The following is a 23,595-nucleotide window of genomic DNA, read 5'->3' as shown; positions in this document are numbered from 1 at the left end:
TGGCCTGAGAGGCAGGCTACACTGTCTGCTCAGAACCAGGCTGGGTTCTGTCCCTACCTCTTATCCTTGCTCCCACTAGACTGCCCACCCCCATCCCTCCACCCCAGCTCATCTCCAGGACTTCACTACCCCTGCCCCATCTCCCCTTCCTTAGATGTCACTTCAGTTCCTGGAGGGTAAGAAGTACATCTGCTTCCTGTCTGCAGTCATCATCATTTTCTGCACAAGGCTGGGCACAGAGGCCATTAAGAAATACTGGTTGGCAGGAAGGGAGGAAAGTGGGGCCACCTGGGATTGGTCATCCCTCCCCTGTCTCCCCTCCCCCATCATCTTAGTGCCTGTTATGTGTCTGCATGGCCACAAGGCGTCAGTAAAGACCTCGGCTTGGTGTTGCAGTGCCAGCCTGGGGCCAGGAGGGAGGCTGGACATTTGGGACCAGGGTATCCCACCATGAAGGCCCTGGTTCCATTTAGGACCAGTGTGTCTGGTGGCGGAGAGAGAGAGAGAGAGCAAGAGGGAGAGGGGGATGGCAGAGCCAAACCGGGACCTCAGGACTTGGCTCAGAGAGTGAGGGGCTGCATTCTCTTCCCTTCATCATTTATTCTACAATTGTTTGTTCACCTCTACCACGTGCCAAGCACTGTTTGAGGTACCAAGGTCATAGAGGCACTCCCAAACTCACAAAGTCTCTGGTTACATGGAGTAGACAGTAGATTACTGTCTAGACAGAAAATAAACAAAAAGAAGATAATTTCAGAGAGTGATAAGTGCTTTGAAGAAAATTAAACGGAAGTGGGAGAGTGGCAGCGTGGGGAGGGAGCATTTTTTTTCAGGGGGTGGGCAGGGAAGCTCAGGGTGGAAGCAAAAGCCTTCAGAAAAAAATCAGAGCTGCCAAGGTTTCCAAGAGCAAGGCTGGTCCAACAGACCTATTTTGTAGATAGGGAAACAGGTCCAGTAAGTTGGAACAGAACCCAGAGCTGAGCCCAAGCCTCTTGACCTCTTGACCTCTAGGCTTACCTGTGGGTGGCCTTCCTCCCCTCAGGTCCTTAACCTGCCCACGTGTCATCTCTGGGGGAAGGACAGATGTGGGACGCTCTCAGGATGTAATGGTCAAACAGGGACCAGAGGAGAGAGACACTGTCAAAAGTCCCAAGTGCAGAAAACACAAAACCACAGTATCGTGGTTAAAAAAAAGTCCCACAGAGTTCTGATTTTCCCCATGATGCAACTTCAATGCTTTAAAAAAAAAAAAGACATCAAATTCTTTCCCAAATTTTGGTTGTGATGACTCTGCTTTGCCTGTTTGAAGGGTGTGACCCTGGGAAAGTCATTTCTGTCCTCTGTGAGCCTCAGTTCCTCCATCTGTAAAATCTGAACCCAGCTTTCCTGCCTCCAAAACCACTGCTTTGACAGTCCTTGTAAGACCACACACACCCCTGCCCCCTGCCGGGCTCATCTGGTCTGGCTTCCCTCTGTTAGCTCCTGAGCCTGTCCCTCCTGCGCACCCCTGCCTTGATCTGCCCACAAGACCATCAGACATGACCATACTTGTCTAGAGACTCCCTGTGACCCCAGAGGTAGATTTGGGCTTGTTATCATCCCCAGTTTTCTAGCCAGGAAGCAAGACTTGCTCAAGGTCACACAGCCAGTAAGTGCCAGGATTTGAACCCAAAGTTCCATTCAGTTTCCTCTGTTCAATGTTCTCATCTGAGAGGGCAAACCCCCTCCAAAGCTTCGGTGTTCAGGGAACTGAGTTTCATTCCCCTAAAAATATATTTATGTGCCCTGTGTTGGTCCTGGTGGTGTCACTTGGTGTGGTGCTGCCACCTCCTGAGAAAATGGGGTATTACAAACCCATCTGGAGCCACACACTGGGCCAAACCCAGGGGTAAAACCCACCAGAGAAGCCCCAGACGTGGGTCGTTTGACCCCCGAACACACTGAGGTCCGAGAGATGACTTAGACAAGCCATTGACCTTCGTTGATCCCTCTTCCTCTGTCCCACCTCCTGCTGACCCCTGCAGCCTGACTCTGATCTCTCCACTCCCCTGAAGTTGCTCTGGCAAAGTCAGTTTTCCTGGTTGGCAAATTGAACAGCCTCTTTTCGGCCTTCACTTCACCAGACTTAGCAGCAGCATCAGATGCTGCCAGCCACTGTAGGTTCTTCTACCTCTCCAGGTGCTCCTTCTCAAGTTTCCATCCCTCCCTTTTATTAAATGTCTGTGTTCCCCAAAGTTCTCTCCTTGGCCACTTTCTTCCGTTCCTCATGATCATCACCCCTGTGGCAACCATGGATATGCAGATAACTCAAAACATGTTTTATTCTCAGTCCAGACCTCATTACTGAGCACTTGGTCCATTTACTGGCCTGCCTCCACCTGGGTATCAACCCAGGATGACCCCATATGTCCATTCTGACCTTATCCTACTGTCCCCAGTCTGCTCCTCCTCCTGAGTCCCACCTCGGGGAAGCCCCATCCTGTCCTCCACCCACACTCCTGGGAATCTTTCTTTCCTGTGGCCACCACTTCAACAGTCCATTACAGTCTGTCCTTGCTATCCATTCCCACCTCCCTCCTTAGTGGGAGAACCTCCAAATTCTACTTAGACACATGGTCACCCAAAATAAAGACCGCATTTCTGGTGCTCTCTTGTGGTTGGATGTTGGCAACTTCCAGGACGTGCCCTTCTCCTTATCTTTTCTCCTTCTTTCTGGCTGGAATGTTTTTTGTTTGTTTGTTTGTTTTAAAGTTTAGTTGATTTATACTGTTGTGTTTGTTTCTGGTGTATAACCTAGTAATCCAGTTATATACTTATACATACATTCTTTTTCGTTTAAGTTCTTACAAGATATTGAATATAGTTCCTTGTGCTATACAGTAGGACCTTGTTGTTTATCTATTTTATACACAGTAGTTTGTATCTGCTAATCCCAAACTCCTAAATTATCCCCCTTTTGCCTTTGGTAACTATAAGTTTGTTTTCTATGTCTGTGAATATGTTTCTGTTTTGTAGATAAGTTCATTTGTATCATTTTTTTAGATTCCACATGTAAGTGATATCATGAGACGTTTGTTTTTCTCTGTCTTAGTCACTTAGAATGATTATCTCCATGTCCATCCATGTTGCAGCAAATGGCATTATTTCATTCTTTTTTATGGCTGAGTAGTATTCCATTGTATGTATACCACATCTTCTTTATCCATTCATCTGTCATTGGACTTTTAGGTTGCTTCCATGTCTTGACTATTGTAAATAGGGCTGCTATTAACATCAAGGTGCATGTATCTTTTCAAATTAGAGGTTTCTCTGACTATATCCCCAAGAATGGGATTGCTGGATCATATGGTAACTTTTAGTTTTTTAAGGAATCTCCATACTGTCTTCCATAGTGGCTACACCAAATTACATTCCCATCAACAGTGTGGGAGGCCTCTTTTTTCTCCACACCCTCTCCAGTGTTTACTCTTTTCAGAGTTTTTAATGATGGCCATTCTGACCAGTGTGAGGTGATACCTTATTGTAGTTTTGATTTGCATTTCTCTGATCATTAGTGATATTGAGCATCTTTTCATGTGCCTATTGGCCATCTGTATGTTTTCTTTGGAGAAATGTCTATTTAGGTTGTCTGCCTGAGTGGACTATTGGTACAGTAGCTGGAGCAGCCTTTTTGGACCATGAGGTCTGACTCATAAGTGACAAAGCAATAAAGTAGAGAAGCCTGGATATTGACAGTATGATAACGACACCAGTCCTAGACCACCTCCTTGGTTCATTTCATTTAAGCAGCTGTTATCCTGTCACTCAAAGCCGTACACCTAATCCTAAATAACCCAGTTCATTCAGCAAGAGTGTCTGCTTATAACTGATGTTGTGTTTCATGCTTTTTTTCTTTTTTTGTGGGAGTGGGTTATTTATTTATTTTGATGGAGGTACCGGGGACTGAACCCAGGACTTTGCACATGCTAAGTGAATACTTTACCGCTCAGCTACACCCTTCCCCTCCTCCATGCTTTTTCAAACCAAATCTTCCTTAAGGCTTATGACTCCTGCCTTTGCCACCTCTGACTTCTACTCCCCCCAACACCCACCTTGCCACCACTTGTTGTAGGGCCCTTGTCTCTCTCTGAGTTGGTGTGACAACCTTCCTAGAATTTTACATTTTCCCCATGTGCCCTTCTCAAATCCATTGTACTCACAGCAGTCATCTTTCCAAAGCACAAATCTCACTCTTTTTCCATCCTGCTCATAAAACCTATGGCTCCCCAGTACTGACAGGATCAAGTTTAAGTTCCTCAGCCTGCCACTCATGGGTCATCCTTCTTTGACCCTTACCTACTTCAGGTGTATCCCTTGAGTCTCTGAGCATCCACCCTACATGCTAACTACCCTGGACCTGTGGCTTTTCCCAATCAGACCCTATTCACTCCTCCCACTTGGCCATTGCAGATGTTGTCACCTCCCCTGGAATCTCCTACTTTCATGTGCTCATGTCTAAATTCTACCCTATGGCTTCTACCATGTGAGAACCTAGTATGTTACAAACTTTTGTAAGTGCCTTCACAGTAGTGACCCAAGACTAAATCCCATTATTAACCTTATTTTACAGATAAGGAAACTGAGACTCCAAGAAGGGAAGTGAGTTAGTATGATGCACATTCACCATGATGACTGACTTGATACCAACTCAGTTCTCTTTACGTAGGACTCAGGCCTCTGGACATCTTCCCCACCCCCACCAAGTGCCCCAGAGCAGAAGAGACAAGTTTAATCACTTGCTATGGTAGAGACTGTTGGTTGCTCACCAAAATCCATCCTTCTCATCTTCCATAGTAACTGAGTTGTTGATGAACACATGGTTGCCAGCTAGAAACTATTTCCCAGCCTCCCTTGCAGCTAAGTGTGGTCATGTGAATTAAATTCTCGTCCAGAGAATCTGAGTGGAAGTAGTGCATATATCTGGGTCTTAAAACATTATTTGTGCTCACCTCCTCACTCTCTTCTCCCTGAGAGCTGGACATGGAGGTGTTCATGACCCAGCTTCCCCTCCATAGACAAAGACCAAAATGAAAGGAACAGAAAAAAAAAGAGAGCCAACTTGGACTTCGAGCTGCCATCTTGGATCATGAGGCTAGCATCACACAAGTCAGAGCAACAAGATGGAGGCTATCTGGGTCTGAACAGCTGGGTGGAACTAGAAAGAAATATTTTATGCTTTTTTAAGTCCCATAAAAAATTTCCCTTTTGTTACAGCAGCTGATCTAACACCTAAATATCACTTACTGTGTGTACCATCCTAAGTACATTAAATATTTTAACTCAAATTACAAGCTGTCAGGTAGTAGGTCAGTCATTTCCCCTTCCTGAGCTTTGGCTTCCTGGCCTCTAAGCAACCTGGAGTAATAATATATTAAGTCAGATCTCTGAGGCAGTTGAGTGAGATATCATGAGTCAGTACTGAATGATCTAATAAGCAGACAGCTCGTGTGGTTGGGGACTAGCTGCAAATTTGAAAGACTTTTGACTTAAAGAAGAGGAGGAGGAGGAGGAGGAGAAGGAAATAAAGCATTGTTATTTCAAAATAGTCATGGAAAACTGAAGAACTTTGGGAGATGCCTTACACTAACTTTACAGCTTAGCATTATTTTATTTTGTATTACATATAGGGGAACAGGCAAACTTACCCAAACTAAATGGAGAGGTGATTCCCTAAAGGAAATGTTTGGAAACTTTTTCCCAGGAGAAGGATCGTGAGAGGCAGAAGCAGCCCGTGTCCACTGCTCCCTCTGGGTCTCTGTCTGCAGGCTAGAGAGACCCCATCCTTCCTCCCTTGGTATGAGACGTGCTTTGAAGTCACTCCTCCCCTCTCTGCTCTCCTTTTCTGGATACTGTTAACAGCTACTGCCTACTGAGGACCCATTGTACTAGTGTTGGAGACAGCTATCACTTTACTGAATGCCAGGCATGGTGCTGAGCATGCATCGAACTTTAGCTCATTTAATCTGACCAGCTGGGTGGGTATTAATTGGGGCATATTTTAGATTAGAAAGAAAAACAAAAACAGAGGCTCCAAATGATAAAGTGCTATGCCAGATGTCATATACGTAGTTTGGGGCCAGAATTTAAACCCAGGTCCGTGTGACCCTAAGACCCTAAGGATCTCTCAGCTCCTATTTCTAGTCTGTCCATCTTGCTCTCTGAGTTCAGAGCCCAGGTAAAGCATAACTCAGCTCCTCAGGTATCTTTAGCCAGGCTATTCCTGTCCTTAATTTAAACTCAGAAGCTCCTATGGAGGGGAAAAAATGAAGAGATTTGATGGCATAAAAATTAATAAAACTCCCAAGAGGCAAGAGATACCATAAATAAAGTCAAATCATTGACAACAGAATAGGAGAGAATATTTGCAAAACTGAGAAAAAAACAGAGGCTTACTATTCATAATATGTAATGAGTTCATGATAATTCAATAACAAGAAGATAAGCCAGTAGAAACACGGGCAAGGCTACGAACAAGTAATTCTTAGGAGAAGAAATACAAATAGACACTTCATCTCTTTACTGATAAAGAATAGAAATGAAATACCTTTTTTTTGCATTTAGAAAGGTACAAATGAAGATATTGCTCATGTCCAGTGTGGTCAGTGGTGTGAGCCAACAGGCACTCTCCCAGAGCTGGCAGGGAGGTAGGTAGGATGAGCCACTCAGGGATCTTTGGCAGCCGCTATCACAATTTTATTTGCTTATCTCTTCTAACCCAGTAATCCCCCTTGGAGGAATCCACTCTAGAGAGATGTTCCCACAGTGTTCCAGGGTAAATATACAAGGTTGCTCCATGTAGCATCATTGGTAACAGTGAAAGTTTGGAAACAAGCTGAATCTCATCAGTAATGGACTGGGTAAACAGATGATGCACAGTTGCAGCCATTACAAGGAATTTACTGACATGGAGGTTTTCCAAAATATGTAAAGTGAAAAAAAATCCAATGATAGAAAATAGTAGAATTCCACTTATGTGAAAAAGAGATGTAGATTGTATCTATAGCATATAGAACATAATGTACCCATTATATGGATGTGTGTGGGAATACTTGGGGGAGGTCTTTGACTTTTCACTTTACACTTTCTAAATTGTTTGAAAGTATTTGGCCTCAAGCATATGTTACTTTTGACTAAAAACAACGTGTTTGTTTTCAAAATAAACAAACAATGATTGGCTGAGATTCTCAGATTCCCCAGGCAGCGTAGGCTGGGTGCCCACGGGGCGTTCTGCTGCCTGAAGATGTGCCAATTTTATGGCGAAGCCTCTGGTCAGAGCTGCTCAGGGGCAAGAGTGAGTCCCTATGGAGACCACATTCTAACAAGCTGTGTAGGTATCTCTGACCCGTCCCAGCCACACTCCTGCTCCCTGGGGGATACATAGATTTCATGCTATTGATGTCCAACCTCCTCCCACCCTGCAAATAAGAGGCTCTTCCCAAGAGCCCTGCCTGGTTTATCACGTGTCTGTCTATCCGTTGCACTGACTGTGTGTTGTTAAGTAGGTTGCTTAACCTCTCTGAGCCTTGACGGCCTAGAATAAGACCAACAGAGTCAAATGAGGCCAATAACTACACCCACCTGCTGGAGTTGTGAGGACTGAAGGAGAGAGTGCACATAGAGCCTGCTGCCCCACCACAATGCTGAGGGTGCCTTGCATGTTCTCGCCCTCCTCCCTCAGTGAAGCCTCACTGCCTCCCAGCACCTGTGAGGTAACAGTGGTGGGGAATGAAGTCCTCATCCTACAGAACTTGGAGAGCTCAAATGATATGCTCAAGGTCACAAGTTCATGGCTGAGCTGGACTAGTCAGAGCTCCCGACTCTAACCCAGACGCCAGCCCTGAGTCATCCTTCAGCCTCATCTCCCAGCTGAGGGCTTCACTCCAGCACTTCCTCATCCCTGTCTGAGCCACACATTGGGTGGCCAGGGGGACAATGAGAAATCAGGTTCTATCCTCAGAATCTTACAGTCTAGGGCAAAAGTCTCCCCGCCCATGCTGATATGTGATGAAATAGGCCTTTCAAGGGTGGAAAAGGCCCTGGGGAGGGCATTTCTGGCCGAGGAAACAGCTTAGGCCAAGGTCCGGAGGCATAAGAAGCATCGTGTATCAGGAGCCTGGGTGGCTGGAATTGGGGCGGCAGATACACAGAGGCTGGCTGGGACAAGGCTCTCTCCCCCTTGTCCCTGTGATCACATTTTCTAACAATGGCTTCCATCTGGGCCGGCACGTGTCTCTACATTGAACCCTCCAGGCTGGCCCAGATCTCAAGTCCCAAAGTGTGCAGGTCTCTTCTCTCCAGACCAGCTGCAGGGTAGAGGTCATGGCTATTCATCCCCAACTCACCCTGGCCAAGCAGTGCCATGCAGTTTGCAATGTGCTCCCAGAAACCCAATCTCATTTGAATCCTTACATACACACCCTGGAGGGTGGGATTATTCTTCCCATTGCACAGAGGAAGAAACTGAGGCTAAAAGAGGCTTAGTGATTTCATCTGCATCTCAAGGACCCAGAGTGGTGGCACCAGGTCTGGGACTGTCCTGTCATTTCATTCGGGCTCAGGTCCTTGCCTGGCCCCAGCCTGGGGGAAGGGAAGGGCCCTGGATGGATGAGAGTGGGCATGCTCCCCCCATCACTTAAGGGGGTATGTCTCAGAGGAATAATTCACTGTCTGAGTCTGTTTTCTGACCTCTGGAATGGGAATAAAACCACCTAGTGGTGTTATATACAGACTTGGGTGACAGTTAAAGGAGGGGCTGGAAGAGAAAGAGCACCTACTGGGTGCCGTTAGATCCCATCATGCCTGCACACAGTAGGCACTCAACAAGTCTGATTTAGTCCCACGGTCGGCAGTAATCCTGAGCCAGCACTTCTAACAACGGGGTGGTGTAAAGAGTTGGGCAAGGATGGATTAAGGAATTCAAGAGGATTACATAGTAATCGGCTAAACAATCTAAGCTTCCTGGGAAAGACTAGGATCAGACTGCTCGTTTAATTTACTCAACAAATGACTGTCAAGCACTCAGCAGAGCTGCAATGACGGTGATAATGATGATGATGGCGGTGGTGGTGGTGGTGGCGGCTCTCTATTGAGAACCTACCATGTACCACTCAGTTTAGAGTCTCATCACTGAACCTTATAAGGTTGATATTCCTTAAAGAATTATATGTGTGTGTGTGTGTATATATATATATACACACACACACACACACATATTACATATATATTTTAATGGAGGTACTGGGGATTGAACTCAGGACCTCGTGCATTCTAAGCATGTGCTGTACCACTGAGCTATACTATCTTCTCAAGGAGGCACTCTTATGTCACTCACCTCACCCTGGTTCCCACTCCAGTGCTTGTGGTGGATGCTGTGATGTGTTTCCAGGTCCCAACCTCCATTAAATTGTTCCCTGGGCAGTTGTGGGTGCTGCTGGCAGGCAGCTGCCCTAGGAATTGCTCAGCAGGGGAGAGCTGCTTCGGCCCCAGTCACACCACTTCCCTGAACAGTCACGTTGGATGACTGATGTGGGCAGTAGAAGAAAGGGGTACAGTGGCCTAAATTGGGAGGACTCTGAAGGGCTCTTCTAGCTCCAGACCTCCTCATGGGGTTGGCCAAGGCTCTTGTTGGGTCTGCCGTGTAGCTTCCTCTGCTTGCTTCTGCTCTGGACCCTTCCTTCCACAGGCGCTGATTAGTGGTTCCCTAATAAAATCCTTGCAAGATAAACACCATCTCAGAGCTGGCTACTGGGGAACCCAACTGGCAACAGTGTTACTGTTGGAGTACCTCCTTCCTAGCTGGTAAAAACACAACCCTTCTTAAGACTCAAATATAAAGATATCCCCTGAAAGCCAGGGCTCAGGGATGATAAACAAGCTACATTGTTCTAAACACCTTATGGGAATTAATTTATTTAATCTCCACTGCAGCTCTGGAAGAGAGGTACTATTAGCATCTCTATTTTGTAGATGAGTTGAAGAGAAGTCATTTTTCTTGGAAAAAAACGACTTGGTAGTGAAATCCAGTCAACCAAAAGATGATTCAAAATAATGAACTTCAGCCTGGGGAAACGTTCATCTGAAAAGGAGAAAAGAAGATGGAATAATGTCTTGTCTGTGTGATGACTCATTTCTCAACACCGAGGGAACTTGGTTCCCAATCCCAAAGACCCAGCCCAGGTAGGAGAGTGAAATCCACAGGAATAAGGGGGTGGGCAGCAGATTACTTTGGGAGGTAGCCCCAGGAGGAGGAGAGAAATACCTACTGGAACCACAGGAGGCTGGTTGGATAATTGTAGGAGACCCAAGACTCAGAAGGTAAGGTGACTCACTGGAGGTTAGGCAGCTAGTAGGAACTGCTTCTGGAAAGGCTATTAGACTATAAGCCTCTACGTCCTGGCAAGAAGAGCACTCCATCCAAAAGGGGAAGCCTCCTACACTGCTGGTGGGAATGCAGTTTGGTGCAGCCACTGTGGAAAACAGTATGGAGATTCCTCAAAAGACTAGGAATAGACTTACCGTATGACCCAGGAATCCCACTCCTGGGCATATATCCAGAAGGAACCCTACTTCAGGATGACACCTGCACCCCAATGTTCATAGCAGCACTATTTACAATAGCCAAGACATGAAGACAGCCTAAATGTCCATCAACGGATGACTGGATAAAGATGTGGTATATTTATACAATGGAATACTACTCAGCCATAAAAACCTACAACATAACGCCATTTGCAGCAACATGGATGCTCCTGGAGAATGTCATTCTAAGTGAAGTAAGCCAGAAAGAGAAAGAAAAATACCGTATGAGATCGCTCATATGTGGAATCTAAAAACAACAATAACAACAACAAAAAAAAACCCACAAACAAAGCATAAATACAAAACAGAAATAGACTCATAGACATAGAATACAAACTTGTGGTTGCCAAGGGGGCAGAGGGTGGGAAGGGATAGACTGGGATTTCAAAATTGTAGAATAGATAAACAAGATTATACTGTATAGCACAGGGAAATATATACAAGATTTTATGGTAGCTCACGGAGAAAAAAATGTGACAATGAATATATATATGTTCATGTATAACTGAAAAATTGTGCTCTACGCTGGAATTTGATACAACATTGTAAAATGATTATAAATCAATAAAAATGTTTTAAAAAGTTGAAATAAGAAAGAGGAATGTTATACAGAATGAAAAGGATCATGTAATTTGTACTAATGAGTTTAGATTTTATTCTATGGGTAATGGGGAATTATTAAATAAATTTAACTGATGAAGTTAAAAAAAAAAAAGATGAACACTCCATCCTACCCTTCAGCTGGGTGGGTCAGAATGCTGCAAAGAGTGTCAAGGATTTGGGGATCCAGGTGGTGGACTGCCCTAGACTTACCTTCTCCTCTGTCCATCTGTCTGCTGTCCAATTGGTCAGCAGCCCCTCTGAGAGGAATGGAGGAGCACTGAAAATAGCTCAGGAGCTGGACCACCTCTTCTACCCTTCCTTAACTCTAGGAAGAGTCCAGTGTTGGGTTTTCATTGTAACCATTTCCATATGGAGAGCACTTCAGAGCTTACCGCTTATCATCCTGTCTCTGAATTTTCTCCCCACTTACTGTGAGGCTTATTGTCTTGCAAAATAGCAGGGCAGGGTTCTTAACCTTATTTTACTGGTGGAGAAATTGAGGTTTGAGAGAAGGAAATCAGGGTGGGGTCCAGAACAGGGCCAGACCCTCCCATCCCAATCCAGCCCTTTGGTATTTATCTGTGGCCTGGTGTCTTGGGCAAACTGGGGCCAACACTGGCTGTTTTGAGCCCAGAACTCAGTCCAGTCTCTTCCCAGAAGCCTCTCCGCTCTTCCTCACCATCCTGTAGCAGAACACCCCCATTATCTGGGGAGACGTTCATTCATTTGCCAAACACCTCTGTTGCCCATTTCATGCGTGTCCTGGTGGCTCCAGAGCTGGTGCAGACAGTGTGCCCTGGGCGAGCTCCCAGGCTGGAGCGAGAGTCATGTCAACCAGCTTGGCACAAGGGTGAAGTCCAACCATGGGGACAAAAACTCAGCTCCATGTTCCTCTCCACAGAGTCTCTGGATTTCTTTCCTCTCCAGCCCTACTGCCCTGCCCTCAGTCTCTCCTCCTTTTCTTCCATCTGTCTCTTCCTGCCTTCCTCCCACACTCCTGAAGCACCTAGGGATGCTTCCAGAGTCAACAGCAGAGGGTGACCAGGAGCTCACACTGGTGATCGGGTCTGAGGCCAAGTCCTGCCAGGCCTGGGTAAACGCCACATCCCTCATCTGTAGATCTGGGACTGTGCCTACCTCCCAAAGTTCCCATAAAGCCGATAGATCTTTGTTGTCCCTTCTCAAGACCCCAAGCCTTCCCGGACAGGCCCTGTACTTACATGCCTCCCTCCCTTTGAATGGGCTCTTCACTTGCGTGCCATCTTCTCCAAGTCCTAAAGAAGTATTCAGCATTCAAGGCTCTGCTCACCACATCAAATGTCACCTCCCTGGATCCTGAACTGACCCGACCCCCAACCATGAGCTAACTTCCTCCTCTGGGTTTGCCTGCTGGGCAACCCTGCCTATTCTCTAGTCCTCATCCCAATCTTCCTTGTACCAAGATGAGTTGATTTCTGGGTCTGTCACCCCCTTCTCCCACCTGGACTCTAATTCTTTGAAGGCACGATTATTATTGTAGAATAATCATTATTATCACTTACTGAGGGCTACCTAGGTGTCTGGCATTGTGCTAAAGTCCTCACATTGCATTTGTCCTCACAACCACCTAAGATCGGGACCACCTGTCTCTAAGGAAACGGCCTCAGAAATTTAACTGGATGGTACCTTGGACAAGGGAGCGAGCCCTGGTTCAAAGCCAGGGTTGTCTGAATCCCAGGGTACACCCAGCTCCCCTCTGGCCTCCATCTGCTGAGCAAACAGTGAGGACAGCACCTCCAGGCTCCCTGCATCCCTCCCAGGAGTGGGGAAGTCTGTCTTTAGTGCCCTTCGGTTACCTTGCCACCCGGTGGTGTCAGCCTCTGCCTTCCAGATTATGACATAACAATTGCACAACTCACAGATATTTTTGAAAGAAACTGTCAGTTTCCTCTCCTGGTCCCTTGCCAGGGGCTGTGGCCTCCATCCTACCCAGGGCCCCCAACAGCCTCAGGACTCTAGAAGCCAAATATAGTCAAGGGTTGGGGTGATAAGGAAATGAAAACGCCAGACGGGAAAGTGACCCAGTTTTATTTCGGTTTTGGAGGCCAGATTGGGCATTGCTCCACTCCGCAGGGGTGAGGGCTGTACCGTCTGCCCCTCCCCAGGGCGGGAGACCCAGAGACCTCAGGGCCCAGGCAGCAAGGGTGGGGGCCCAGGCAGCAAGGATATGGGCCCCGCGGGTGGGCGGCTCCAAGGACCCAGTGACCACAGTGGGTTGCACAAGGAGAGGGGGAAACAGGCAGAGGCCTGGAATGGCTCAGACTGGGGGTTGGGGTGGGGGAAAGTCCAAGAGGAGAAGATACACAATCCAAGAACGGATTCGGGGAGTCCGAAAGGAGGGTCCAAGCCCCTTCACTTTACCGCTGAGGCTCCGGGTCAGAGAGATGAACGCAAACTGTCATCCTGCAGGAGGCAGGGCCTGGAGTGAGGGCAGGCGTCCTGGCCCGGCGTCGGCTCCGTGCACTAACCTGCTGCCTCCACCCTCACGGAGGGTGCGTGCGAGGTCCAGACGCTGGGTGCGGAGTCCTGCGGGCAGGCTGGCCCCCTTTTCTCGGGCACGCCAGGCAGGCCCCCGGCGGCGCTCAGCAGCTCACAGAGCCGGCGGGCGGCGCCGACCCCAAGTCCGAGAAGCAGTCGAACTCGCTCTGGCCCAGGAAGAGCTCGGGCAGCTCGCGCACGCGGTGCAACCCGAGCTCCAGCTCCAGAGACGTCAGAGCCTCCTCGTCGATGAGTTCGGCGTCCATGCCGCCCAGGGCGTGCGCAGGCGGTGGCGGTGTTGGGGCCCGGGCGCCAGGCGCCGGCTGCGGGACGGGGACTCCTCCCGGGGCGCCGGGGGCTCCGATCGCGCGGCTCGGGTACAGCGTCGCCACGGGCTGCAGGTGCGCGCTGCCGGCGGCCGGCGGCGGCACCGCTGGGAAGGGCTGGAAGGCGGGCGGCGGCCCGAAGGCCCCGTAAGCCAGGGCCCCCGCTGGGGGCTGTGGCGGGCCCAGCGGAGCCCCCCGCGGCCGCAAACCGCTGTCCAGGCCGAGGCCCGAGTACGGCTGCAGCGTCCGGAGCGCGTGAGGGCCATGGGCGGGCGCGGCGGGAGGCGGCCTCGGCACCAGGCGATAGCCTTCAGCAAGCATCAGGTGGTCGGCCATGACGGCGGGCCGGCTGCCGGCGGCGGCGGTGGCGGCGGCGGACCGATGGTCAGCACAGGCGTCCCCTGCTCCCGGCCAGTTGTTTCTCTGCGGCGGGGGATTCCGGCCCCGAGCCCTCTCCGCAGCCCAGTGGGCCAAAGGAAAACCGAACCTGATCCGTGCTCCTGCGCAGCCCAAGACACACCGAACTCAGAGCTCCCGCACGCCCGAGCTCAGGGCGTCAATAATCCTGCACATCTACCCGCCTGGTCGGAATGCTAGACCTTCGCGCCGCGCCCCCGGACTTCGCTCCTTCTTATACCCAGAGGCGGGGCTACCCCGGCCCCGGACGTTCATTGGCTGGATGAGAAGCTCCTGGGCGGGTCGCACCGCGCCTCCAGGAGGCCTCAGTCCCACCCCTCTTGTCTGAGCTCCGCCCTTTGGACCCCAGGCGGCGCGGCGGGCTTTTGAGAGCTGTCCGGAAACGCGGTGTTTGGCACTTTTCAAACGGCCTGGTCTGGCTGCCCTAGGCTCAATCTGACTGCCCCAGACGTGGGCTGGTTGGGGCCAGGCTTAAACTGACCAGAAGATAGGGTGGGAGGGCCAGAGGTTTAGGCCCCCAGAACTGTAGGATAACCAGCCCAACTTCTTTTTAACAACCTTTTAATTTCCAAGTTAAGAAAGCTGGCAAGTCTCCCAGGCAGAAGGGATTTCCTGGGAACACACAGCAAAGCTTTGACAGAAGCTAGATTCGAACCCAGGCCTTCTGATTGCCACCTCTACACAGGGTATGGGCACCTTAGTGGTCAGGGTCCCGCAGAAGGTCTGCTGCCTGTCATCATAATCCCAGGAGAGCCAGTTGCTCCTCCCCCGGCTCTCACTCGTTTGTCTGTGGAAGCATGTACAGAGTTGTTATTAAAGTAATTTATGGGCATGTCTCCTGAAGGACTTGTTCATCTTCGTGTCCTCAGCACTTGGCCCAGAGCCTGGCCCAGAGCAGACTTTCAATAAAAGTTGGGTGAATGAACACATGATCAAATGAATTGCAACTCATTCCGCTGATCTTCAGTTTCTTCATCTATAAAACGAGGACAACAGCAGCACCAACCCCAGCAGGTTTTTGTGAGGGTTAAATGAGGTGATGTGTACACAGTGCTTGGTGCATAGTAGGTGCTCAAAAATGTACCTCGAATGAATGAAAGGCTGGATTTAATTCTGTCCCTAGAGACTTTCAGAGTGGGGCATGTTGCATTTTCCCTTGATAACAATTGTTGTAACTTGGATGTTTAGAGAGCTATACACTCTACAAACATCTTATTGGGGTACAGGGCAAGGATTATCAGCCCCATTTTGCAGATAAGACTGAGGTGCACAAAAGGAAAGTGACTGCTGTGGGGTCATACAGCACCAGAGTCAGCATGTGAAATTCTGTGTCCTTAGAGCAGCTGGAGACAGGAGGCCAGGTGGCCAAGAGACAACCTTCCTGAACCTTGCCCTCCATGTGTTTGCCACTCTGCCCTCCCCTCCCCCAGTAGTGTCCTTGGGATTTCCTGGAACTTGGGTTTATCCAGTTTGTGCAGAAGGGAGAAACCTAGCGTGAGAGGCCAGAGGCCCGAGTTCTAATCATATCTCTACCACTCGCAGGCAATATGACTGTTGGGTATTGGGAGGGGGTGTTACTTTGTTCCCCAGGGCCTCAGCTTTCTACTCAGTGAAAGAAAGATTGCAGTCCCTGTCCCATCACCAGAGAGCTTGTGAGAAGGTCACAAGTGACTGTGGATGTGGTCACATTTTTTGCCAAGTGTAAAAGCTGCACACCGAATTGATTCTCCTGAGTCTCCAATAGAGGCTTCACACAGAAATTTTTAAACCTGTCTACACCTCAGACTCACCTGGAGGGGTGGGGGAGACGGGAAAGGGGAGGCTTTGAAAAATACCAAATCTCTGGTGCCACCCAAACCCCCTGAGTCAGATTCTCTGAGGGTATTTTGAACCATAAATTTGTATGTTTAGAAAGCAGCCATGTCATTCCGACAGAGTTGTCTAAGGACGCCAACATCTGGGAGCCACGTGCCACTGAACAGTTTTCTTTTTAAAAAAAAGTGTATGTGTGTGTGAGTAATGTTTAAAAATGTCTTTAATTTAGTCAACAAATATTTACTGAGCACCTATTTTATACCAGGTATTGATCGATTAGTAATATTTTTAAGCTTTGGGGCTGAAGTAAGACTTTGAGAATCTAGTGAAAGCTACTGACTGTGAAAATTAATAAAGAGTAAACTCACTAACGTGGAGTTGTGAGGCCAGGAGACGGGAGATCTCATGAAGGTACTTCTCGGCATCACTTGGCATCAGTACAGATCGCAGTAGGAAGAGATCTACCTTGCATTCTCCAGCAGGAAGTGACACTACCTTCCAGCAGAGGAAGAAAGATTTTTCTCCCCTGGCAACAGCTCAGCCAATGAGAGACTGTCACAAGTCAGCCAATGGAAAGTCACTATACTTCAAATTCTCAGTTTCCTCCGAGGAACTTTTTATTTGTAACAGCCCCTCCCAACCTCCCATTCTCCTCTATAAAAGAGTTTTCTCTCTTTTGCTTTACCAGGACTTGCACGTGGTTCACCATAGCTGTAAGTCCCAAACTGCAATTCTTTGTTGCTCCTGAATTCACCTGTTTTGCTGGTAAAATAACTGGCTGTTTTATTGTTTTAGGTTAGCACCACAAACATCATGGTTACAAACTATTGCATATAAATTAGGTGGGTTAGCAGATCTCTGAGGGATCCATAAGGTCCTCAGGGGCTCATGGGGTCAGGGTTAGAACCACTTTTAGGTACTTGGGGACATACAGTTAAAAAACTATGTAAAATAATTATCCACATGTTAGAAAGTGGTAGGTACTATGGGAAAAAAGGAAAAACAAAGTTAGGAGGAGACTGGAGGTGCAGGAGGGCAGCTTGCAGTATTGCACAGAATTGACAGGGTAGGCATCACTGAGACCATAAAGTCTGAGCAAAGCTTTGAAAGAGGAGAGGGCAGTGACCACATGGTGTCTGATGCAAAAGTGGTCCCAGCAGAGGAGACAACTGGAGCGTGCTGTTCAAACTACAGTGCCAGGGACCAAGGCATCAGCATCACCAGGGACCTTATTGGAAATTCACATTTTGGGGCCCCACTCCAGACCTGAATCAGTTTCTGAATCAGAAACAGATTGAGAAACCAGAGTAAGTGTTTCTCCAGCAACCAGTTCCCTTTGTGCTAGATGAACGAATGTCTCTCCACATGCTCAGTTCTGAGAGAAAACTGTGTGTGAAAGCCATCCTTCACCTTGCTTGAAGGGAACACAAAGTTTCTTTTCAGTTGCAAACTCTGAATCAGAAACTGGGCTGGTTTTGTGGAAAACAGTATGAAATTTCTTCAAAAGACTAAAAATAGACTTACCACTCCTGGGCAGGTATCCAGAGGGGACTTTAATTCAAGAAGATACATGCACCCCAATGTTCATAGCAGCACTATTTACAATAGCCAAGACATGGAAACAACCTAAATGTCCATCGTCAGATGACTGGATAAAGAAGATGTGGTATATTTATACAATGGAATACTACTCAGCCATAAAAAGAATAAAATAATGCCATTTGCAGCAACATGGATGGACCTGGAGAATGTCATTCTAAATGAAGTAAGTCAGAAAGAGAAAGAAAAATACCATGTGATATCACTTATATGTGGAGTCTGAAAAAAAAAAAAGACAAACTTATTTACAAAAGGGAAACAGACTCACATACATAGAAAACAAACTATGGTTACCAGGGGAGGAAGGGTGGGAAGGAATAAATTGGGAGTTCGAGATTTGCAGATACTAACTACTATATATAAAATAGATGAATAACAAGTTTATACTGTATAGAACAGGGAACCATATTCAACATCTTATAGTAACCTATAATGAAAAATAATATGAAAATGAATATATGTATGTATATGTATGACTGAACTATTATGCTGTACATCAGAAATTGACACAACATTGTAAACTGACTATACTTCAACAAAAAAAGAAAAAGAAAAAGGAAAAAGAAACTGGGCCAGGGCCCAGCCACCTGCATTTTAATCAGCCCTGCAGGTGATTCTGAGCCCCTGGTTTATGGTAAAGTCTTGAGGCAGGTGCGAGTTCTGTGAGGGGAGTGTGGCTAAAGCAGAGAGAACTTGGGGTGGAGGGAGGTCACAGGGAGAAACAGAAGAAGATCATGTGAGGCCTTGTAAAGGCCCTGTTTGGCCCTGTAGGGACTTTGGCAGAGGAGTGACGTGATCTAACTTACACTGTGAAAGCACTGCCCTGGTTGAACCTCGTTTGTTCCTAGCATTGCCATAAACTGCTTCCTTGCTCTGAAGGGGACTGCCCAGGCACACTGGCTTCTCAGGACTCCTGCTGTTCCCTCTGCCTGGAATGTTCTTTCCTCAGACATGCACATGATTGACTCCTTCGCTTGGTTCTGATCTCCTTCTAAAAGTCACCCCCTCAAAGAGAACTTCTCTGATCACCCTCCATCCCTCTCTATTTCCTTACCCTGTTCTGCTTTTCTTCCTAGCACCTACCACCACTTGGCAATATTTCAATGAATGTCTTCCCACCAGCAGGTCAGCTCCCGGAGAGCAGAGGCTTCGCATCTCTTGTTCTGCCCAGTATTTCTCAGGCACCAGAACAGTGCATGGCACAGATAGGAGGAACTTTGTGGAATAAATAAATTAGGCAGAGTGGAAGTTATTCTCTTTTTTGACAAAGAAGGAAACTGAGGCCCAAAAAATCACTCAGGAAGTTGGCTGAGGTGTGTGTGGTGGAGCCAGAGTTGGAAGGGATGTTTGTAGTACTTGGAGCAGAGCCGTCCCCACTGATCCAAGCTGCTTTCACTCTGAGCCATGTCTTCATGGTGCGGAGCAGGGAAGAGAAGCCCTTGAGTCCACCTGGGATGAATTGACAATAATGTGTAATCCTTGACCCAGGAGAGCACTGGTCAGTGGTCACCAGTGGAAGGAACTGATGGGTCCTAGGAACTATTTAATGCCATCAAGTGAGGATACAGCTCTTCTCTCTCCTTCCCTGTGGCCAGTTCCTCTTCTTGAGGACTTATAGAAAGATCCACTCCAAGTGGCTTCTACCTCGCCCAAAGACCCCAGGTTTTGGTTGGCTAGACCTCCTGGGTTTTACTCTTGCTGAGAGCCCCATTTCTAGTACGCAAGATAAAGCAAGGCTCAGATAGAGCTCAGCAAACACATGTCCAGGGATTGCCTGAGACTGGAGAGCCCAGGAGTGCTATCTGGGGAAGTTCTCACTCTAGAACCTCTGAGCTGGTTCCCCAGTCCCTGGCTGAGCAGTATCCCCAGCCCCGCCCCAGCAGCTTAGCAGACTTGGCACTCAAACCTGGAGGCTGCTCTGAGACTTGATGTCCAGTCACTGACCAGCAGGCAAAGTTGATCTCCTTTGCAGATTGTCCTCTAGGTTACAGATCAGGGGAGATATTTCTATCAGATCCCTTAAGGGCCACATCCTCCAAGAGTCCCCAGCTGATGATTTACACCAGTGTACCTGATGTTCAGATGACAAGAATGAGGCTGCTGCACCAGCTCATAACAAGAACAGTATTAGCAAATGTTTACTATGTACCAGACACAGGCTGGATCCTTTACACATATTATTTTATTTAATCTTCCTAATAAACCCGTGAGTAGTTTCTACTCTCATTCCCATCTCACAAAGGGACAAGAGACTTGCCCAAGGTCACACAGCCAGTGATGGAGGAAAGGAGCATGGCAGCACTGCTGTTCCCTCCCAGTGTCACTCTCCTTTCCTTCTTTACCAGCATGCCAGGTAAGCTCCTGCCCTGACAGCTTCTAGCTCTTTCTTCTGCCCGGAATAATCTGCTCCTTCTCCCCGCATCTGCTTGGCTAACGCCCTCACCTCCTTTGAGTCTTTGCTCAAATATTATCTTTCTCTTGTCTTGATTACTCCATTTAATGGTAGTGGTTTCCAAACAAGTCTACAAATTATTTGACAGATTTCCTTAAATTCTCCTTTCCTTGAATGTAGGTTGGATATGATGATTCTTTTCTAACAAACAGAATATATAGCAAAATGACAGTGTCATTTCTAAGACTAGGTCATAAAAGAGACTATGGGTTTCTCCTTGTTCTTGCTTCTGAATCATTTGTTCTGCTAGTTGACTTGCAAGAAGACACTTAAACAGTCCTAGTGGAGAGCGCCACGTGGCACGGAACTGAGGCTTCTGGCCAAGAGTCAGCGAGGAATTAAGGCCTTTAGCCAACAGCCACATGTGTGAGCTATCTCAGAAGTAGGTCCACCAGCCCCAGTCAGCTTTTGGAGGTCCACTGACAAGACGTCCAGCTGACATCTTGTTTGCAACCTTGTGAGAGACCTTGAGCCAGAATAACCTAGCAAAGCCAATCGTGGATTCCTGGCCCACAGAAACTGAGATAATACATGGTTGTTGTTTCAAGCTGCTAAATTTTGGGGTAATTTGTTACCCAGCAATAGATAACTAATACATTAATACAGCAACCAGTCCCTGGTCCACCTCCCAAATGGGCTTGACTTTGCTTTACTTTTAATTTTTTTCTAAGCTGTTACCATCTTGTAACACATTAAATAATACTCTTATTTATTGCATTCAATTGTTTATCTCCTCACCCCTAGAATGTCTGTTCTACACAGGAAGGGAATTCTGTCTGTTTCAATTATTGATTTATCCTGAGCACCTAGAACAGAGCCTGACACTGTATTTCATTCAAAATGTGATACAGTCGTCCCTTCAAGTCCACGTGGGGATTGGTTCCAGGTCCCCAGCAAATACCTAAATCTGCAGATGCTCAAGTCCCTTATGTAAAGTGGTTTAATATTTGCAGATAACACACACATATACTCCAGTATACTTAAAATCATCATAGATTGCTTAAAATATCTAATACAATGTAAATAGTTACAAATATAACGTAAATATTTGCCAGCATGTGGCAAATTTATGGAACTTTCTGGAATTTTTTAAAAAGTATTTTCAATCTGAGCTTAGTTGAATCCAAGGATGCAGAACCCACAGATGTGGAACTAGTGGATATTGAAGGTTGACTGGATTATCAATACTAGACGATTCTTATTTTGGAAAAGTTAAAATGCAAAAAGAATTCATGGGTCTGAGGATCAAAAAAATGTGGTTGTAGGTGCTCAGTAAGTATCAGAATATAAAATGACAGAATGCTGATTTTGTTGAGAGTGCCCAGTCAACAATCAGACACATTCCTGGCCAATGAGACATAAGCAGAAGAGGTTGGGTGGGGTTTCTTGGAAAGCTCTTCAAAATTGGATGGAATTATGCAGAATAGGTAAATCCATAGAGACAAAATGAAGACTGGTGTTTGCCAGTGGCTTTGGGGAGAGAGGGATGGGGAGCAATTACTTAATGGGTATGAGGGTTCCTTTGGAACTAAATAATTGGTAGTTGCACAACATGGTAAGTATATTAAATGCCACTGAATTATTCACTTTTAAATGGTTCATTTTATGTGATATTAATTTCACCTCCATTGGAAAAGAAAAAGTAGATGGATTCAATCAGCACTCACCTTTTATGCTTTGCCTTTCCTTCTTTCCTGCCAGGGACGAGGATGTGATGCCTAGAGGGGCAGCAGCCATTTTTTCAGCATGAGGACATAATAGGTTACTATTAATAATAATAATACTAACAGCAACAACAGTAACAACCAACATTTGTAGAGCACTTAACATATGCCACATTCAGTTCTATGCTATTTACATATATAAACTCAATTTTTACAACCCTATTCAGAAAGTAGTTATTCCCATTTTATAGATGAGAAACCTGGTATAAATTAGAAAAATGATGGCATATGCTAAGGATCGCAGAGTGGAGTCTAGGAGGAGCCTGGGCCCCCCATGCACCATGGAGCCTCTGTAGTAGTCCTGAAAGACCTACTGTGGTCTTCTTACTATTTGAAAAAAAAGTATGTGCTATTTAGCTAAACCACTGTAGTTCCAGGCATCCTGAGATTCAGTCAGGTGTATCTGACTTTAGCGCAAGCATGCCTAATGGCTAAGCTCTCTTAGCCTGCAAATCAGTAATCAAGTGCTGTTTGGTTCCTCTGATTTCCCTTGATGGTGGTCCTTTAAGGTAGAGATGGGGGTCACCCTCCACAGGAAGGAAATGTTCCCAGGTATAATGTAAACATTAAAGATGCAGACAGCCCCTAGATGGGGGAAGATATCATGGAGAAGTGAGGCTTCTCGAATGAGCTGAATCTGGACATATGGAGAAGGCAGGGAAATGGGCTTTCTTGACAAAGAGCACACCTTTTGAATAAAAGCACCAAGGCGTGAATGTACACAGTGAGGTTCAGGAAGTACCAGGTGGCTGGGTAGGGCTAGAATAATGGTCATTTGTGTCTGGGCAGGCAGAGCTCAAGCCTGAATGATAAAGGCTTGAAAATCTGCACTCATAATACTGAGAATCATCTGTGCAGAGATTTCTACATTTTCTCACAGCAACCCAAGAAGGAGAAAAAACAGGAGGTGTTTCACATATTTTATAGAAAGGAATTGAGGCCGAGAGAGGGGAATTGATTTCGCTACTGTTGCACAGCTAGCAAGTGGCAAGGGTGAGACTTGAACCGGGGTCTTTTAGCCTCCCATCCTATACTCGTCTGCTCTGGCAAAGAATTGTCAGCAACTCTGCGGGCAGGAACGGGCCAAAGAAGGGCTCTGAGCAGGGGAGTGATGATCCTTCTGTTGGAACTTTCTCTCTTGCCAATGGAAATGGACAGGATGGATTTCATGTAAATTGCTAGAGGATGGCAACCAACTCATTCATTCATTCATTCCACCAATACTGAACTCCTACTGTGTGCCAGGGACTTTCTGGCCTCATAGAGCTTACAATTTAGTCACAAGAGAGACAAGAACAAGGTGGGAAAACAAACCAAATACAAACTGTCAAAGGCTAGGAGGGAAACAAGCGGGGTCATTTGAACTTACTTTAGAAAGAAGGGTTGGGGCCTGCATCCTGGATGGTGACTTTAAGTTGAACCCAACAAAGAGGAGGTGCCAACTCTGCAAAGAACAGCGGGGAGATGTTCTGGGCAAAGAAGCAGCACTTGCAAAAGCTCAGGTGGGAAAGAGCTGGTGGGTTTG

General features: G+C 47.0%; 1 protein-coding gene and 1 long non-coding RNA gene across 5 annotated transcripts; both read right to left on the bottom strand.

The window, feature by feature from the left end:
- Positions 1-9,932: 9,932 nt before the first annotated feature.
- Positions 9,933-13,029, bottom strand: LOC140700696 (uncharacterized). 4 transcript variants are annotated; one of them, XR_012079235.1, is made up of 5 exons: positions 12,886-13,021; positions 12,441-12,494; positions 11,431-11,704; positions 10,302-10,505; positions 9,933-10,114 (listed from the first exon to the last, which is right to left on the bottom strand). It is a non-coding gene; the product is annotated as an uncharacterized lncRNA (long non-coding RNA). The 4 variants fall into 4 exon arrangements; XR_012079234.1 differs by having other exon boundaries at positions 10,368-10,505; XR_012079233.1 differs by lacking the exon at positions 11,431-11,704 and having other exon boundaries at positions 12,886-13,029.
- A 241-nt stretch (positions 13,030-13,270) lies between these two features.
- On the bottom strand, positions 13,271-14,683 carry CITED4 (Cbp/p300 interacting transactivator with Glu/Asp rich carboxy-terminal domain 4). The gene has a single exon (XM_072975810.1). It carries the CDS (start codon positions 14,397-14,399, stop codon positions 13,842-13,844), a length of 558 nt encoding a protein of 185 aa, XP_072831911.1. The 5' UTR covers positions 14,400-14,683; the 3' UTR covers positions 13,271-13,841.
- Between the last annotated feature and the right edge of the window lie 8,912 nt (positions 14,684-23,595).

Source organism: Vicugna pacos, chromosome 13 (genome assembly GCF_048564905.1).
Source record: "Vicugna pacos chromosome 13, VicPac4, whole genome shotgun sequence".
Classification (NCBI taxonomy): Eukaryota; Metazoa; Chordata; class Mammalia; order Artiodactyla; family Camelidae; genus Vicugna; species Vicugna pacos.
Note: the sequence above shows the minus strand (reverse complement) of the source record. Positions and strands in the feature narration are given on the sequence as shown.